General features: G+C 44.0%; 2 protein-coding genes across 3 annotated transcripts in view; both read left to right on the top strand.

Annotated features, from left to right (window-relative positions):
- The window catches only part of LOC106549399 (uncharacterized), a 39,338-nt gene extending 33,409 nt beyond the window's left edge, over positions 1–5,929 (top strand). For both annotated transcript variants that reach the window (XM_014067046.2, XM_014067055.2), the window contains one exon: positions 5,577–5,929. In XM_014067046.2, coding sequence (XP_013922521.2) covers positions 5,577–5,610 — 34 coding nt within the window. In that variant the 3' untranslated portion in view covers positions 5,611–5,929. The remainder of the gene's footprint in view (positions 1–5,576) is intronic.
- An 8,075-nt stretch (positions 5,930–14,004) lies between these two features.
- LOC106549390 (leukotriene B4 receptor 2) lies at positions 14,005–19,900 on the top strand. Its single transcript, XM_014067035.2, has 2 exons — positions 14,005–14,122; positions 18,370–19,900. Coding segments are annotated over exons 1-2 (1,140 nt in total). The 5' UTR covers positions 14,005–14,120; the 3' UTR covers positions 19,508–19,900.
- The last annotated feature ends 328 nt before the right edge of the window (positions 19,901–20,228 follow it).

Genomic DNA, 20,228 nt, shown 5'->3' with positions numbered 1-20,228 from the left:
AAAAAATGCTAATGTCAACTTAGCTATATCTCATTAATTACTCCAGACTCTTGGACTTTACTCTCCCCATGGGAGAAGATTGGATTATCAGTTTCCTCTCCCTTACCAGGACATTTTTGCACAAATCCAATTTTGCACTATAGCACGATTTTTTATTGTATGGTGAGAGCGTGTGGAATGAGTGCGGTTGAATGAATGTGCCCACTTTTATTACCTATATTGTTGTATTTGTGTTTTAAATCATTTTGTGGGGATTGCTTGGTAGTATGGTTGTGTATGTCTGAGAAGGCCGGGACCACAATCGGGTACCTCCTGCACTGAGTGCTCTGCAGAAGTGTTAGGGGGGGGGGGGGCTAGGCCTAATCCCAGCCTTAGGATGTCTGATTCGAAGGGCCTGCCGAAGAATGCGGTAGCTATGGGAGAGGGTGGGGGGACCACAGAGTGGGATGGAACATTACAGTCATAACAGGGAGGGGCAGATATGGTGGGAACTTTAGGGCTAGCCATTACCAGGGAAGGAAGGTTCGCTACGTTGCAGAGATCCCTCCTTCCGGCCCTATTAGTTCCACTCCAAGGCCAAATGGCATGATTAGTAGAGGGCCCTGGTCTCAGGCTGCTGTTGCTAAATGCCAGGTCTGTGGTTCACAAGGCTCCCCTCATCCGGGACCTAATTTTTAGATGAGGGGGCAGATCTGGCATGTATTACTGAAACCTGGCTGGGTCCGGAGGGAGGAGTCCCCCTCACTGAGATGCACCCAGAGGGTTTTCAGGTGCTTCACCAGCCGCAACCCCAAAAAAGGGGTGGGGGAGTGGCTATTGTTATCCGGGGGTCTCTAGTTCGTCGTAGGATCCCTGCTCCGGAGCTTGTCGGGTGTGAGTCCTTGCTGAAGTTGGACCTTGGGGGGGTCAAGTGGGCTTGTTGTTAATGTACCTGCCTCCCAACAGCGTTACAACAGCCCTCCCCTCGCTCCTCGAGTCAGTAGCCAAGCTGGCAGTTGAGTTCCCCAGGCTTATGGTGCTGGGGGATTTCAATTTGCCTTTGCTCAGCGAGTACTCTGATGGAGCACAAGAGTTCATGGCTTCCATGACAGCCATGGACTTGACCCAAGTAATTCGGGGCCTGACTCACTCAGCTGGTAACACACTCAACCTCGTATTCCTCTTGGAGCAGTGGAGTCGTGATCTTGGTTTGAGGCGTATTGAGATCCTGCCCCTGTCATGGTCGGACCACTTCCTACTGAGGCTTGACTTTCGGAGGCCAATCCCCCACTGTAGGGAAGAGGAACCAATTAGGTGGTTCCACCCCAGGCATCTAATGGACCCTTTGGGTTTTCAGACAGCGCTTGGTGTTATTCCTGATACTCTCATCCACAGTCCGGTGGAGACCTTGGTTGCTGCTTGGAACTCAGCGGCGGTGGAGGCTCTAAACCGGATTGCACCTTTACGACCTCTCCGAGGTAGCGGATCCAGGAGAGCTCCTTGGTTTACTGAGGAACTCCGGGAGATGAAACGCCAAAGAGATGCCTAGAGCGCCGCTGGAGGGCCAGTAAATCTGAGTCAGACCGAGCACTGATGAGAGGCTTTATCAGAGCCTATCTCATGGCAATACGGGCGTCAAAAAGTGCATATTTTGCCGCTCTGATTGCGTCCGCTGAATCATGCCCAGCCACTTTGTTTAGAATAACCCGCGCCCTCTTGAAAGGGAGGGATGCGGGTGACCCTTTACAAGGTAGAGCTGAAGAGTTTGTTCAGTTTTTAGCGGATAAAGTTGCTTGGATTTGGACAGACCTGGACTTCAATTGCTCAGAGCCAGTTGAGGTACTGGGGGAAGGTCTTGAGCGGAATTTATGGATTGATTTTCAACTTGTCACACCTGAGGAAGTGGACAAGGCCATGGGAGCGGTGAGTGCCTCCACTTGCATACTGGACCCGTGCCCCTCCTGGCTGGTCACGAACAGCGGGGAGGTGACACGTTGCTGGATCCAGACAATAGTTACCACCTCTCTTCAGGAGGGATCCTTCCCGCCCCTTCTAAAGGCGGCAGTGGTGAGACCCCTCCTGAGGAAGCCGTCTTTGGATCCAGCCATCTTAAGTAACTACCGTCCAGTTTCCAACCACCCCTTTGTTAGGAAGGTTGTTGAGAAAGTGGTGGCCTTTCAGCTCCAGCGGTCCTAGGATGAAACTGATTATCTAGATTCCTTTCAGTCCAGATTCAGGCCTGGCTACAGCACAGAAACTGCTTTGGTCGCACTGATTGATGATCTCTGGAGAGCCAGGGATGGGGGCCATGCCTCCATCCTAGTGCTCCTTGACCTCTCAGCAGCCTTCGATACCATCGACCATGGTATCCTTCTGCGGTGGTTGCGTGAGGTGGGAGTGGGAGGCACCGTTCTTTGGTGGTTCTCCTCCTACCTCTCTGACAAGTCGCAGTCAGTGTTGGTTGGAGGGCAGAGGTCGTCCCCTAGGCCCCTTAAGTATGGGGTGCCATGGGGTTTGGTCCTGTCCCCCCTCCTGTTTAACATCTTCATGAAGCCACTGGGTGAGATCATTTGTCGGCACGGGATAAAATACCATCAGTACGCGGATGATACTCAGCTGTATCTGTCCGCCCCGTGCCAACTCAGTGAAGCAGTTGATGTGATGTTTGTTTATGTTTATGTTTAATTTTATTTGTATGCCACCCTTTTCCCTGAAGGGACTCAAGGCAGCTCACAACTCAAAAGGGAGGGGAAATACAGACAGAGTAACAAAAAACATAAAAAACCATACATAGTTAAAAAGCATAACAATCATACCATTCGAAGTGGGGCAGCAAGTCTTTAGCCCCAGGCCTGTCAGAACAGCCAGGTTTTAAGGGCTATGCGGAAGGCCTGGAGGGTGGTGAGGGTACGAATCTCCACGGGGAGTTCGTTCCAGAGGGTCGGAGCAGCCACAGAGAAGGCTCTCTGTGTCAGTGCCTAGAGGCTGTCAGGGTCTGGATGGGTGTGAACAAGCTTGCACTCAATGCCGACAAGACCGAGTGGCTTGTGTTTTTCCCTCCCAAAGATTGAATTGAATTGAATTGAATTTATTGCACTTATATGCCGCCCTATTCCCGGAGGGACTCAGGTTGGCTCACAATCCAAGATTGGCATCCATCTCTCAGGCTGGGGGATGAAATTATACTCAGACAGGGTTCGCAATTTGGGAGTCCTCCTGGACCCACAGCTGACTTTAGAGCATCATCTGTCAGCTGTGACCAGGGGGACATTTGCCCAGGTTCACCTGGTGCACCAATTGTGTCCCTTCCTGAACCAGGAGGCTCTCAGAACAATCAATCATGCCCTTGTGACCTCAAGACTGGACTACTGTAATGCGCTCTACATGGGGCAGCCCTTGAAGAGCATTCGGAGACTTCAGCTTATCCAGAATGCAGCCGTGCGAGCGATTGTGGGTGCACCTCGGTACACCCACGTTACACCTATCCTCCGCGAGCTGCACTGGCTGCCTGTTGGGCTCCGGATGCACTTCAAGGTGCTAGTCATTACTTTTAAAGCCCTACATGGTATTGGACCTGGGTAATTGAGAGACCGCCTCCTGCCAATTACCTCCCTATGACCAATTAGATCCCACAGATTAGGCCTCCTCCGAATACCATCCGCTAACCAATGTCGACTGTCAACCCCTCGGGGGAGGGCCTTCTCTGTGGCTGCTCCAGCACTCTGGAACGATCTCCCCATGGAGATTCGGACTCTCACCACCCTTCAGGCTTTCCGCAAAGCTATCAAGACCTGGCTTTTCTGGCAAGCCTGGAGCTGATGAGTTCCCAGCCCCACTTGAATTGTTGTGACTGTTGTGTTGTTTTTAATCTGTGTTTTTTGTATTTGTTTTTTTCTGTTTTGTTGTTGTATTCCCCCTCTCCCCACCTTGTTTGTTAGCAGCCCTGAGTCCCTCAGGAATAGGGCGGCATACAAGTGTAATAAACATACAAACAAACATACATACATCTACTTTGGTTATGTCTAGCAATGCACCTGAAAACCATGATTTGTGGGTTGTTGATAGTGGAGCATCACAGTTCATTGCTAGAGATAGAAAAAGGTTTTTAAAACTGACCACGAGCAAGGAACAAGTATTTTTTGGCAAATGGATGGAGGGTGAGGGCGTCTGGTGAAAATAATGCATATTGTTCATTCCCCAATGATCAGTTACCAACGTTATATGTACCTAACCTGAAGTTCAACTTCACTATCAGTTAGAGCTCTGGTTGACATTGGCTATGTGGTAACCTTCAGGGGAGATATCTGTATTATTGAAAAGGAAGATAACAGGGTTACTGCTACTTTAAAAAAACAGTTTGTATGTTATACCGGATGGCCAGATGGCTAACACAGCTTATCGTAATGTTAAACCCCATGGTGAATGCATACATTTACTACACAGATGATGGGGCACATTACTTTCAAGATGCTGCAACAAACTGTTAAGTTGGCAGAAGGAGTACAAATAAAAACATGCGGAAAATATTTAAATTGCAATGTTTGCAATCAGGAGAAAGGCAAAGTTACTCCTGCAAACAGACTGAATGGTTTTAAAACAAAGGAACCTCTGGAGGTTCTTTTTGCTGATATAATAGGACCTAAGAAACCCAGTTTGGGAGGTGCCTGTTATGTTTTGAGTATCATGGATCATTATTCATGATACGGTTTCTGTTACTTAATGAAAAACAAAACAGAAACGTTTCAGAATTTCTTTAATTGGCTGAGTTTTGTGGAAAGAAAGAAGAAAGCCAAGGTAGTGCCGTACAGTGATCAGTGTGAGCTATTGTAAGTTTTGCAACTGCTAGCAAACGTTGTGTACCGGACTGTTTGTATGATTATGGACTATGTTATTTGGATTATCCCTTAACTGAAAGACATTGATGACTGACTGTCTTAACCGTGTATGACTTGGACTGCTTGATGGACTCTGATACCTCTATTTCCACGAAAGTAAAAGCCTATTTAAACTGCAGGGTCTCTGTATGGTTTGTGTGTTCTCCAACACAACTCTCACAATGCTTCTCTGGAATGCACTCGCTCTCCCAATGGGGAGCTTACCTAATAGTGTGTGTGTGCACACACACCCGCCCCCTGTTTTGGACCTGGAAAGCCTCCTGCACCAACCTGGAAGCCAAAAATGGGAGAGGGGGGTGCATGCAAGAGGATGCGGTTGCATGCATGGGGTGGTGGGCTGCATTCAAGGGGGTACTCACATTGCATTTTGGGCTTTTGTGTACGTGTGCGCTTTGGGCACTTGGTACCCAAAAGGTTAGCCATCACTGGTCTATATAAAACTTCAGAGATTGTATATCTTGCATAATTCACTTGCCAGAGGTAGTGGATAAGCAACAGGAAATGTCAAACCTGGCCTTTGGGCTTTATACAAGAATGTTACTCCATCCCTGTCCCAATTTTTCTATTATGTATTGTCTGCATTTATCTAAACCAGACTGATACCTCCAAAAGCATTTCCTGTTTGTTATTTTGCTGCCTTAAATGGACTAACTCTAATCTTTGGCTATTTTTTTGTTTCTTTAACTCTATTTTTTTTTTCAGATCTCTTCTTCAGAAGTCGGAAGGAACCATCTGACCGGGGTCTACTTCATAAGCTGCTCTAGTTTGAAATGCGATTGGATTGATAGTCTTGCTCAGGTGCTTCAGCCAACATATTAGGAGCACCCTTAAGCCACTGGCAACATACAATGCCTGTCTCCCTTAATTAATCCCTCCCCCCAAATGTGATATTTCTGCAGCTCTGACTTTTTCAGCTGACATTTTCCTGCAGTTTGGCGTTTCTCAAAAACGTATGAAAAACCTCAGCAAGAAATTTTGACTTATGCAAATTGCTGTTGCGGTTACTCTTGTGACTATTGCTTTTTTTCTGCTGCTGTTTTAAATAAACCAGGGTTTTCCCATGTCAATATCTTCCTGTTTGATATTTTTTTAAAAAAAAAAATCTCTAGTGTGGTGAATGTGAAAAAGACATAAAATACCTATCTTGGAAAAATTCCAAAATGAAAAGGATGACGTGAATCTAACTGGCAGTACACAGCTTATAATCGATAGCTTTGCAACCAGTTGAAGTTATGACAAACCTCCCAGGGGTTACTTACAATGTAGATTCAAAGTTCTGTTGGTTTCCCCCCACCCCCTTCAGTCACTCCCTGCCTCCCCAGGTTAAAATATTCTTTATTCTTAATATTAAAAGAGGTAGTAGGATAGAATATTTCCCCAAAGGAGAAATAGAGAAACATGTTCTTAAAGGCAGAAAGCAACCCCTGTCTTCCTACCACAGTAAAACAGCTTCCCAGTCCTTAGGAATGGAGATTTTGTATCCATTCAAGAAGACTGGGCCAATCTATTCATAAACAAAATGCACAGAAGTCTGGAGCTGATGGGATTAAAAATCTACATTCCTCCACTCAAATCCTAAGGATGGGACATGAACTTGAGGACATAACAGAATTAACCTAACCCCATTGAAGTAGCAAAGGGCACAAGGCTCACTACATTGCACAACCACCTGGAGCATCTCAATCACCCTATAGAGATCCACCCACTCATTCAGCCATTTTGTCAGCCACCCCAGAAACATTGCTGCTGTCAGTGAAGTTTCTGGAAACCAAATTAACCTTCTTTTCCCGCAGTCAGCCTCCATTTTATTTCCAGCAACTTTCTCCTGGCTTAGAATTAGACAGGATTTTTTCCCCCACATCAGGATGCAGTTACCATTGCAAAGGCATACTGGTTGCTGAGTGCCCAAACTTGGTTGCATGATTGTCAGGATGCTGCAAACTGTCATAAGTACAAGGGCTGATTATAAGTCACTTTTTTTCAGTGTCGTTGCAACTACGAACAGGTGCTGGATGAATGGTTGTAAATGAAGTACTACCTGTAGTTTCCAGTTAGATTAACTATATGGAAAATACTGTCCATTTAATCTTGGAAAACTAGCCAATCTAGAACCAATGGACTTGAATATGTTCATTAGGGGGAATTGTATGGGGTTTAAGATCAAAGTAAAACCTGTTTTTTTGCATCCTGTCTTCAAGCAGAAAAAAAAAAGAGGGCTTTGAAGAAGAGCCTTCAAAGAAATGAGTAAATCTGGTGAGGAACTTTGTTTATGGCTTTTGGGGAGATAGTGAGGTAGTCAGTAACTCAGGAGTGAAATGCTACTGGTTCAGGCCGGTTTCCCCAAACCGGTAGCAAAAAATGCTACCAGTTCGGGTGAATCAGTAGTCAGCTATGCCACAAAATTTATATTTGCTAGAAATTGTGCAGCACAGCTGATTGTTGTACAGCTGATCATCTTAACTTTTAAAAACTTTTTAAAGTATTCTTTTACTGTCAGTTTGGATGAACCGGTAGTAAAAAAAAAAAAAAAGCTTTAAAAAGTGTTTTAAAAGTACCCATGATCAGCTGTGTGACAAATAGCTGTGCCGCACAATTTATATTTGCTAGAAATCATGTGGCACAGCTGATTGTTGTACAGTTGATCATCAGAACTTTTAAAAACTTTTAAAGCATTTTTTTATAACCAGTTCGGTGATTTATGTTCTCTAGAAAGCAAGAAATCCTGCTTTCAAGCGAATGTAAATTGTGTGGCACAGCTGTTCCCTCCTCGCTGTACTACTTACCTTTACGGACTCAGAAAAGGCTTCTTAGTACCTGCGGTGCACATGTGCGTGAAGTGAACTAGTAGCAGACTTCAAAGCATTTCATCCCTAGAATAACCATTCCTTGCTGGGAGGTCCCCTGCAGGATGCTAATGCTATGAAGTAGATCAGGGATCTCCAAACTCGGCCACTTCAAGACTGGTGGACTTCAATTCCCGAATTCCTCATACTAGCTGGAGAATTCTAGGAGTTGAAGTCCACCAATCTTAAAGTGGCCAAGTTTGGCAATCCCTGAAATAGTTTATTGGAGAAGATGAACTTTCTAATGTGTTCAAGACTGCTCTATTTTCTCCCTCATGATTACTGTTGGAAGAAACATCCATCTGGGTTCAGTTCCAAGTGGGGAGAAAGACACTAGAAATATGGAGGCTGATTGGAAAGATGATTTATTGATGGATAGGACCACATGGGTTTTAGGTTCTGGGTAGCTGAGCACATGGAGTTGAGAAAGAGAGAGAGGTATTTATACCCTCTCTTGGGCCTTGCTCTTGAGTTTCCTGTTTCTGTGGCAAGGACGTGTATTGTATTGGTTTCTGTCAGACTCCCATGAGGCCATGCAGGGTCATAGCTAAATTTGTAGGTTAGCTGTGTCAAGCTTGGTGGGTGATATAATGTCCCCAGGTGATTTTGCAATGCAGTGAGCCCTGCTGCTAGATGAGTAGAGGGCTAATCCTATTATGTCCTGAGGGTCATGTCTTAATCCCATCTCCCTGGAACTGAAGTTCTAATTGTCTTTTAGATAGGCTGCCCCAGTCTTAATGTGCACCAAATATAATTTTCTACCTTTTTAATATTTCCTACAATATTGCATTCTTCTAGGAGAGGGATGGGTGCTAACTTTCTACACTACCATTAAGTTAACATTTTTGTCTGTAGTGTTCTGAAAACCATAAACTACAGTAGGAACCAAGGGAAAAGGGATACATGTAATATTCAGTCTACTTCTGAAACTTCTTTTGAATTGAGGCCCAGTCTTTTAAGTCTTTCAACTCACTTGTGGTCAGCTCAGACACAAACTTAACCAGTGTGGTTTACCTTTATAGAATTTTGCAGCCCCATATTGTTTCTTAATAAAGGGGAAAGCACAGCCTATGGTGATCTAATAGATTTACAGTTGGAAGGGACCTTGTAGATCTTGTAGTCCAATTCCCTGCCCAAGCAGGAGATCCTACACTATTTCTAACAAATAGCAGTCCAGTCTCTTCTTGAAAGCCTTCAGTGATGAAGCTCCCACAACCTCTGAAGGCAACCTCTGTTCCATTGGTTGATTGATTTCACAGTTAGAAAGTTTCTCTTTATTTCTAGGTTGAATTCTTCTTGATCAGTTTCCATCCATTACTCCTTGTCTGGTTTTCTAAATTTAGAAGAAGAGGGTCAACTCTATTTTTGGCTCAGGAAAAAAAACCTTCTGTGTAAATGTACCCATTACATTAAATGAGAATTTATCTTTTCTTTTCTTCTCTTCCCTTCCCTTCCTGTAGGAAGTTAGCACCCATCCCCCTCCTAGAAGAATGAAATATTCTAGAAAATATTAAAAAGGCAGAATATTATACTTCCCTGGATGAAACATGCTCTTGAAAGCATCTCCCCCTTTTGCTAATGACCCCAGAATGACTGGTGCCAACCTATCTACAAGACAAAAGGTTGGCCATCTTATTTACAACACAAAAGACATTCACCCTCAGGACATAGTAGGATTAGCCCTCTACCCATCTCACCACATGCCACCTGGGAAGATTACATCACCCACAGGATTCAACCAAGCCTGGCACTCAAGACAACCTACAAAGTTGCCCCTGCATGGCCCTATGGGAGTCTGACAACCAATCAGAATACATTTCTTTCATAGGAATAGGAAGCAAATTCAAAGCCCAAGATAAATATATCTCATGCTCCACTCCATGCAGTCAGCTATCTAGGACTTCAAACCATGTGATCCCCATTAAACCATCTTTCCAAGCAGTCTTCATGTTTCTAGTGTCTTTCTCCCCACTTGGAACTGGACCCAGATGGACATTATTTCCAACACTTCCCTTCCCTTTTTCTTTTTTGACTTAGAATGGTTTGATAAACCTATATAAATTGTGAATTGGTAAACATGCTGGCTGGGGAATTCTGGGAGTGGAGGTCCACACATCTTGAAGTTGCCACGGTTAAGAAACACCGGATTAAGGAAACAATGACATAGCACAAAAGTGGGAAGCTGTTGACAGCTAAAGCCTGCATATTGTTTTTGTGTGAATGTGTGTGTTTCGTCGTTGCTCCGCAGAATGGCAAAATGGGAAATCATTGTTACATCCTACATGGAAGATATAGGGTCTCCTCTCCTGCTTGAGCAGAGGATTGCATTAGAAGACCTCCAAATCATGGGGTCTCTTAATACGATTGGTATTTTTTTCAAATCTGAAAAAGGGGCAAATCTGAAAGAAGCGCATAAGGCAAAAAAAGGTTTATGCTTATAACTTTGCTACACAAAGCAAAATTCAAGAATAAAACCAAGAAAAAGATGCATATTTTAAAATTTAAAAAGTATCTAAAATCAAACAATATATCAGAAATATCTCTATCTAAGAATGGCTGTGTGTGTGTGTGCGCACGCATGCACGTGTGCGTGCATGTGTCCGTGCGTATGGGTGCATGTGTTCAAGCATAACTCTGGAATGCCTTAAGCAATTTCAACCAAACTTAGTACACAAATGATCTACTCTCTGGAAACAAATACTGTGGGGGTAAGACACCTCTAACACCCCTCAGGGTGTGTGAGTTTTGTTAAGATACAGCCTGTTGTACCTTAAAACGGCTTCTACCATACTGCCATAAAATGGCTTCTGCTGTACAGTGCTGTGGAGTTGCCATGGTAATGGCTTCAAAATACTCCACAAGGGGTCTCCCTTTGGTAAGGGGGAAAATCCAACATTAGAAATTGGGGCATTCATGGAAGGAGAGTTGGAATAAATAAATACCTGGACAGCGCAGAATTATCAGCTAGTTCATTTTTTAAAAGACAACTCCATTTTTGTGTTTTTCACATAAATGGGAAACACTGTGCATAAAGTGCCTCCACTTCAGTGATGAGTTTCAAAAAAAATTAGAACCTCTTCTGTACGTATGGCCTGCTTTGTGGGATTGGCTTGCCAGCCATGTGACTGGGTGGGAATGACTTGCTGGCCATGTGACAGGGTGGGTGTGGCCAACTTGTAAAATGTGGTTAAACTCACTTAACAATGCTCTTGCTTAGCAACCAAAATGTTGGCTCAGAAACTCTGGCATTTGAAGCACGCAAGTCTTAAAGCTGTCAAGTTACAAGACCTTTGCACACCTAATACTTTAGAAAAAAAACCCAGGGGTGATCAAACTTGACAGCTTTAAGACTTGTGTACTTCAACTCCCAGAATTCCTCCTCTCGCTCTTCATCTTGATGATGTGCAGATAGGCGGGGGGAGGGAGCTGGAACCGGTTCTAAGCAGCACTGTAGATTTATGGAACCTCTTCTATAGAAGAGGTTAGAACTGGCAGGAACCCAGCCCTGCCCCACTTGTACATTAAAAGTTCAATGATCGAAATATAGGCAGCTCTTCAGTTGCAACAGTTAATTTAGTAACCTCTTGAAGTTAAAATGGCGTTATTAAAAGTGCCTTAGAACCGTTTTTCACATAACCATTGTAACATCTCCATGGTCACATGATCAAACTTCAGATGCTTGGCAATGGACTTGTATTTATGACGGTTGCAGTGTCCCGGGGTCACGTGGTCCCCTTTTGTGACTTTCTGACAAGCAAAGTCCACAGGGAAGCCAGATTCACTTAACAAACGTGTTAACAACTAATTTAACAGCTGCATTGATTCACTTAACAACTGCAGTGATTCCCTTAACAACAGTGGCAAGAAAGGTTGTAACCCAGGGCACAAGTCACTTAAAAAACATCTCACGTTGTAACAGGACATTTGCGCTCAGTTATGGTCATAAGACTACTTTTAAAGCACAAAAGTGAGGTAAAATAATGTAAAGCAGTGGTCACCAACTGGTGGTCTGCAAGAAAATTTTGGTGGTTCACATAAAAACTATTTGCAATTTTTATATTGAACTAAGTCAGGGATCCTCAAACTCCGGCCCATGGGACGGATACGTGCAATGAACGCTTGTGTTGCTGCAGAGAGTCTCCCCTTCCGGACTCTTTTTATGTAGGTTGGAGGGGGGCAGAAATTCCAACTTGAGGTCTGCTTTGGCCGCATTTGAACCGCCGAACTGCCGACCTTCTGATCGACAAACTCAGTATCTTAGCCACTGAGCCACCAGGTCATCTTCTTCAACATTAAGAGTCACTATAAATGGGCACACATCTGGAGATATGTTTTCACTGCCCACGTTCAGTAGCCAGGAGACCTACGAGGAAAGGGAAGATAAAGCTGCAGAGAAATTAGACAGGTTAAGAAGAATGAGTCAGTTTGGTGCAACAGTTAAGGTGTCAGGCTGGAAACTAGGGGATCCTGAGTTCTAATCCTTTGTGCTTTAAGCACAAAGACAGCTGGGTGACCTTGAGCCAGTCACTCACTCTCCACCCTAGAAAAGAGTCAAGGGCAAACCATGTCTGAAAAACATTGCTAAGGAAGCTGCAGGGAGTTGTACAGACCAACAGTCACCAACTGGTGGTCCGTGGCCCACGAGAAAATATTGGTGGTCCTCAGAAAAATTATTTGCATTTTTTATATTGCACTAAAGCAGGGGTCCTCTAACTACGACCCCTGGGAAGCATACGTACAATGAATATTTGTGTTGCTTCAGAGAGTCTCCTTCTTTGGGGTCTTTTTATGTGGGCCGGAGGGCAGCCTCCCTTCAGCCTCCTGGTGTGGGGTTTTGGGCAAAGGCTGGAGGGAAGCACCACTGATGGCAAAGAGCCAGAGGGCCTTGTTCCAATAGGACTGCATCATGGCCTGGAACTGGCTGACCATCTCAGCCCGCTGAGCCTCCAGGCATCAGGACCTGGCCTTGCACTCCCGCAGGTCTTCCCTCTGCTTGGAAAGCCTATGCTCGTAGTCCTCAGTGAGGTGCTTCTGCTGAGTCTCCTTCTTAGTCAGATCCAATTTGAACTGAGCTGTTTTGCCAACTCTTTCTCATGGTGGCTGCTTAGCTCCAACAACTGCTTCCTGTTGGGACCTTAAGGAGCCCGGGCAGGGAGGCAAGGAGTGGGTGGGAGGGGAGGAGTGAGTAGAGGCTAGTGAGGCACCCCTCAACTTGAGTGACATTGAGTTGGCCATGCCCACCCATTGACATGACCACCTAGCCACACCAGTGGTGGGTTACAACTGGTACGTCCAGTAGGGGCGTACCAGTGCCTGCCAGGAGAATCAGATACCATTCTGGTAGGGTGCTCTGGAGGGCCCACCCGCCCACCCACACTTCTTAACTGTATTTGAAGTTTTTGGGGCTTCCACGCAGGGGCATGGAGTGCACGGCACCTGTGCGACTCTCCACTGAGCAGCTGAGGCTTTGCAGTGTTGCGGGCGGTAAGTACGTGTGCACATGCGCTGTGCGCATTCATGTGGTGGGCACCCGGCCTTGTTTCATTGTACCAGTTGCAACAGGATCTTGAACCCACCACTGAGAAAAATACCCACCCAGCCGGTCATTAGGCAGATCATATTATTGGTCCACATAAGTTAAAATTATGAATTTAGTGGCCCCTGATCCAAAAGGTTGGTGACCCCTGATCTAAAGGACAGTGGAATAAAGGAGTGTCTGTGTTAATAAAGGGTGTAGGGTCACTGTATCTGTAAGACATTAAAAAAAATAGTACATCGGTAGAGGTATTGGTAGCGGTATTGGTAGTAAAATAGTAGACTAAAAAAAGTTAGCAAAGCTCGCCCACTGCATCGTGTAAATGCACAGGGAGGGAAAAACAGATAAATGTTTGCCTGCATGCCTGGTGGAGTTTGGTTTTTCAGCTTCCCCCAGATAAAGCTCTGTGGTTTGAGTCCCTTCCTTCTGAAGCAAGGCAAAGGGAGATCTCTGCGAAGGAAGGGATGACCCAGGAAGGGATGGTTGACAGCTGAGCAGAAGGGAAAGGAAGGAAAATGAAAAGGAAAAGAAGGATACACACATGAATGCACTTCCAAGTTGGGACTTGTTGGAGCAGGAAAAGCCAGGGGTGTGGTCTTCATTCCTCCAGCAAGTCCCAACTTGGAGGTTGCCTGGAGAATCCAAGGAGTGTGAGTTCATGCCTGCAGGCTGAGCCAGCCTCCCTGACACTCCCTTGCTCTTCCATTACTCAATCTCATTCCAGCTAGTCTAGTCTAGACAAGCAAAGGAAGAGCACTAAGGGAAGCAACCTTTTGCAATGAAAAAAGATTGGTTAGGAAGGCATTAACCCAGCGAAGGCAGGAGACACTGGCCCGTCTGTGAGCTGAAGTGTATGGCTATCCCTCCATGTAGGTATTTTTTTTTTAACTTGGGGGGAGAGAATTTTAAGTGGTACTTGAGGCCCAGATCAAGTGAGGGGGGTGGGGGTGGAGAAAGGAAGTGAGGTAGGTAAAGAAGCAGTTCCATTGTATGAAATATTGGGGTGGGGTGGGGGGGTTCCTTGAATCGTTCTGTTTGGAGATTTGGAAATGAAAGGGTTTAGCAGAAATGTATGATAAGAATCCGAGACAATATTTTATGTTTGCCGGTTATGCTGCTATCCAAGCAGTCGCAATTCATCTTAATTTATAGATAATGATCATGGCAATGGAAACCACATGCAAAGGATTAAAGCAAAATTCCACAAGGGAGGGAGGAGAAAGAGAGAGAGAAAGAGAAAAAAAGAAAGAGAGAGAGAGAGAGAGAGAGAAAGAAAGAAAGAAAGAAAGAGAGAGAGAGAGAGAGAGAGAAGAAGAATGGAAGGGAGGGGATGGTGGGAGGGAGGGAGGAGGAAGGAAGGAAGGGAGGGAGGGAGGAAGGAAGGAAGGAGAAAGAGAGAGAGAAAGAAAAAAGAAAGAAAGAAAGAAAGAAAGAAAGAAAGAAAGAAAGAAAGAAAGAAAGAAAGAAAGAAGAAAGGAAGGAAGGGAGGAGAGAGAGAGAGAAAGAGTCAGCCAGTTAGTCAGTCAGGAAGGAAGGAAAGAAAGAAAGAAAGAAAGAAAGAAAGAAAGAAAGAAAGAAAGAAGGAAAGAAAGATTTTATTTTTCCAGATTCTGGTTAGCATTATCATTTATTTGTGCATTTCAACTGGGAGACGCAGAAAGGTAAGAGACCTACATTCCACTGCAACGGAAACTTTCTATGGAAAATTCAGGCATTAAGGAGGAAAGAATTTGAAAATGAAATAACAGGAGTCAGTAAGGACTTTCCCGCTTGATAAATACTAAAGTGGTGGAACACTGTGCTGGATCTGGATTGCTTTGTTTCAAAACGGATAGCAAATTCAGAAAATTGTTGGAGCTTCTTTGATAGGTGGAAACATTAAAGAGATTTCAAAAAGGAGATCCACCACAACTTAATTTTTTTTAGTCAAACGGGGAAGTAAATAGACGAAGAGAATAAAAATAGAGCAAAAATGATGGGTGAAGTGTTTTTCCTCCCTCGTAAAAGAACTTCACAGCTGTCAAATGTGAATGATTGGCAGAGAAATAAGCAAGATAAAATAGAACCCCTATTTCCTCACACAGATACTTTAGTGCGCTCTGAGTTTGGTTGTTTTCTTGCAGATGTTTCATTACCCAAGCTAGGTATCATCATCAGTGTTAGTCATTATTCATGACTAGTTAATATCAATCCCTATCACCAGCAGTCATGATGTTACCCAGTTTGGGCAATGAAATGTCTGCAAGAAAATCACCAAGCTCAGAGAACACCAAGGACCCATCATTTCAATGCCAAACTACAATTATTCTCCTTTATTAGTCACACAGAATGTGCTGAGGCAGTGAAACTCATGGCTACTGGACGTGCAATAGCCAGGATTTTTAAAAAAGTTAAAAGATAAAGGAATCTCTGCAGATTTTACTCCACTAGTCATTGCCGACTATAGGGGGTGGGGTGCTATCTCAGTTTCAAGGCGATTTGTTGTGACCCACCAGTGGCCAGCAGAGCTGGCAGCAGATTCAGACAATGAGGAGGTTGGGGAAGAACATGGACCAGTCCTGGAGTCTGGGGAAGGCTCTGATGAGGGCTCTGTGTCAGAGGAAGAGAGGGGGCCAGAGCCATCTGACAGTTATCAGCTGCCTTCAGAGTCAGACACCAGTGAGGCAGATGAACAGCTGGAGCCTGTCCCCAGTGTGCGCATGCACAGAGTTGCCAGATGAAGGGAACAGCTAAAGAACAGGGTCAACTTGGGAGTAAGGCCACAGGTGGATGGTGAATAGCTCTTCCCAGAAGAAATAAAAGAGGAGCGAAAGGGGAGTGGAATTTGCAGGAGAAAATTAGTTCGCTTAATTGGTTCATGACTCTCCGCGACTCCTTGCCAAGTTTTGTAGATATCGGCCTGTCAGTTCTCCAAGCCAGATAAGGTCTGTGACTGTAAATCCTCCCTTGAAAGACTTTGCTGGAGGTGAATGAGCAGAATTCACTGTGAATTAATAAAAGGTTTTTTTTTTTTTTTTTTGTTGGGACCAGAAGTTTGCTTCATGCTCTTGGGAAGCCTGGGTCAGAATACCATTGAGCTAGTTCTATCTGAAGATGCTTTCTATGGTCATGTGATCAGAGAGCTGCTACCTTTGTTGAGGACTCAGAAAGTCCTCAACTTACGACCTGGTGCCCTAGCCGTGGTTTGTTGCTAGCTGCCAGGTCGTAAGTCGAGGACTTTCCGAGTCCTCAACAACCTTCCCAATGTAGTGGCATCTATTTATCTACTCACATTCACATGCTTTTAAAGGAATTGGGGTGAGAACAGAAGCTCATCCTATCTCATGGTGCTTGGGTCTCGAACCTGGGCTGCCAACTTTCGAAACGACCCTAGTGTCTTAACTGTTGAGCCACCAGACTGTCCCTAAAATAGTAAAAGGTATGGAGGCAAATGTTTATGGAGAGTCTTAGTCATCCAGGTAATGGTTGTTCCGAAAGGTGCTTTTTCAAGAAGCAACTGGACTTCCTTTGTTTTTTCCTTGAAGAGGTTTCGCTTCTTCTTGGGTGAGAAGTGAAACACCTTCAAAGAAAAACCAGAAAGTCCAGTTGCCTCTTGAAAAAGCCCCTTTGGTATGGGGGCAAAATTCAAGAAGCAACCAGAAGTCACCCATTTGTGTAAGAAATCCATTATGAGAGGTAGCACAATCAAAAAAACAAACAGAACAAGAAAAGAATATGGCCAACATGTCCCAGAGATTAGATCTTGCAAGACCATCAAAGGTGCATTTCAACCTTTGGCTAATTGCAACTAGGTGACTGTGTTGGCCCAATGGTTTGAATGCAGTATTGCAGGTTAATTCTTCCCACTGCCTGGAGTTTGATCCTGATCGGCTCAAGATTGACTCAACCTAAAGAGCAAGAGATGATGGATAAGGGGGAAAGGTTAACAGAAGAGAGGTATAATTGTAGGCTAAATATTAGTACATATAGTGTGTGTGTGTGTGTGTGTGTGTGTGTGTGTGTGTGTGTATACATATATACATATATACATATATACATATATACATATATACATATATACATATATACATATATACATATATACATATATACATATATACATATATACATATATACATATATACATATATACATATATACATATATACATATATACATATATACATATATACATATATACATATATACATATATACATATATACATATATACATATATACATATATACATATATACATATATACATATATACATATATACATATATACATATATACATATATACATATATACATACAGTATATAAACACACACACACTGAATTAGATCAGTAGATGGGAATGTGAAAGTAGATAATTAAATAAATACTATTCATCTTGAATGTAATTTAAACAATGTTGGGAATTTAAAATGTTAATGATTGGGAAAGGGGAATTCATGAGATATTTTCTGGGAAGAAAAAAATAGGGTAAATAACTGAAAAAAACTAAAAAAAGGTGAAATACAGGGCGTTCAGTGATGTTAACTCTGTGTAAAAATTGAATAAGAAATGATAAAGAATTATGTAAAGAGAATAATACTGTGGAAGTTGGAATAGCAAAGCTATGGTTAAAAATGGTTAATTTGTAAAGATGAATTAATAGTAATTAGTTGAAGACAAAAAGAAAAAAGTGTTTAGTAATGATATGCAAGCTTAAATGAATTAATGGAAAAAGATTATGTAAAAGAGATGAATATTGATAAAAGTGGGAAGATTAGAATATATTGAAACTATGATTATAAACATGATGCATAAGATGTGACCTGGCCCACACTCTGTCCATAAAGTATGTATGATGGAAAAAAATTGCAATAAAACTTGTCTTTAAAAAAAAAAGATTGACTCAAACTTCCGTCCTTCCAGTATAATGAGAACCCAGATTTTTTGGGGGGCAATATGCTGATTCTATAAACCACTTAGAGAGGGCTGTAGAGCACTATGTAGCAGAATATAAGTCTAACTGGTATTGCTAGTGCTGGGAAGCAGAACGCTGAACAAAATTTAGTTTTGGTGGTAGGGTGTAAGCATAATCCGTCTTTTGACATCTCAAACTTCTCCATTCCTTCCTTATTAACAGGGCGCCCCCACTCCATTTGCTGAATGCAACCATCAACGATTGCCTATTCACATCAGGAAACAGCACCCTCGTGAGCTCCGCCACCTCCAGCATCGCTGGCATTGTGTTTCTCCTCCTGGCTGCCCTTATCGGGCTACCTGGAAACTTATTTGTGATTTGGAGCATCCTATGGAAAATGAAGCCAAGCCATCGCTCAGTCACCTGCCTTCTGGTCCTAAACTTGGCAGTGGCAGATGGAGTAGTTCTTCTCCTGACACCCTTCTTTGTCCTCTTCCTTATCTTCAAGACCTGGGTGTTTGGCTTGGCCATTTGCAAAGGGGTGTACTACCTGTGTTGCATCAACATGTTCGCTAGCATCTTCATCATCACTCTCATGAGCGCAGATCGCTGCTTGGCAGTCAACCAGCCCTATTATTCCCAAGCCATACGGAAGAAGAACCTGGTGGTCAAAATCTTGGTAGGGATATGGGTGGGGGCCATTTTGTTGTCTCTGCCAGCTTTCTTCTTCCGCCAAGTCTTGCAGGAACCCTCACGAAAACTTCTCATTTGTGAGCCTTGTCACTCCAGGAAGAGCCTGACCATCTTCCACTTCACCCTGGAGTCAATGGTGGCCTTTGTGATTCCATTCACCATTATTGTTGGCTGCTATTCCGCCATTCTTGTTCGCCTCAGGGGCGTACGGAAGAGAAAAGGGGCTCGGACTGAGAAACTGATCGTGGCCATTGTGATCTGTTTTGCTGTCCTATGGATACCCTACCACATCATCAACATGATCCAGGTGGCTTCCAATCTAACCTCAGGGAAAATGGCGGACCGACTGGGACAGGCCTGGAAGAATGGGCGAGCAGGAGCCACAGCCTTAGCCTTCTTGAGTAGCAGTATTAACCCGGTGCTCTATGTCTTTGCCGCTGGAAATCTCATTAAGACTTCGGGTGCCAATTTCATTGCTCAGTTCTTCGAGGGGGCATCCGAGGGGCTCGGACGCAGGTCTCAGTCTCAGAAAAACTTGGACAAAGACTTAATACCAGCAGCTGGGGCATCCGTGAACCTGGACCAGCAGTCATTGGGAAATTGTGATAGGGTCGACAAGGACAGAGAGTGTAGGCTGAAAGATGGCACAACGCATAACATTTCCTAGACTGAGTCACTACACAAGAAATTCCAAAACTGCCTTAGGCAGGACCAGTTCCTCCAGCATATGACTGTCAACACTCATTGGGTAGTTCTTCAATATTTCACACAGAGGCTTTACAAAGTCAAGAATTGAAGCTGGGGTCATTTGCCTGCGAAATATGGATTGCAGTTCTGCTACTTGCCTGCTCTCCGTGCAAAACCCAGATTCAGAGAAAAGCGTCAGTAACATTTCTACACTACATGACATATGCAACTATTTTTTCCCCTCTCTTCCACCTTTCCCCTTTGCACCAAGGTTAACGGCAGTGTTGTTTATTTCGTTGCTAACTTGCTTTTTCATTGTCTCTTCTTGCCACATCCATTTGAAGAAATGCAATACATTGATTTCAGAAGTGTTTGTGTGTGTTTGTGTGTTTCGGTGATCGCACACTTTGCATGCACGCGCATAGTTTTGAGAAACAGTACCTTCCGCTTTACTTCTGGGGAGGAAAACAGCTGAGGCGCAGAATCCTGCTCTGCCACGCAACTCAGCTAAAAATATATAGGTGAGTTAAGCGCAGGGGCAGGTGAGCAGGCCCACTTCATTGTCGGAGTGAACAGGCTTGCTCCCAGCTGATGGTCGGAGCTACCTGTTCACCTGATAGAAACCCACCCCTGTTTAGACTTGACTCTTATGAAAAAAGCAAAGACCTGTGGTTGATTTTGTGCATGTACAGGATGTTTAT

The sequence above is a fragment of the Thamnophis sirtalis genome, unplaced genomic scaffold, assembly GCF_051295495.1.
Source record: "Thamnophis sirtalis isolate CommonGarterSnake01/CBP01778 unplaced genomic scaffold, rThaSir2_p1.2 scaffold_4, whole genome shotgun sequence".
NCBI classification, from domain to species: domain Eukaryota; kingdom Metazoa; phylum Chordata; class Lepidosauria; order Squamata; family Natricidae; genus Thamnophis; species Thamnophis sirtalis.
The sequence above is the reverse complement of the archived record's forward strand: the minus strand, read 5'-3'. Positions and strand labels throughout refer to the sequence as shown.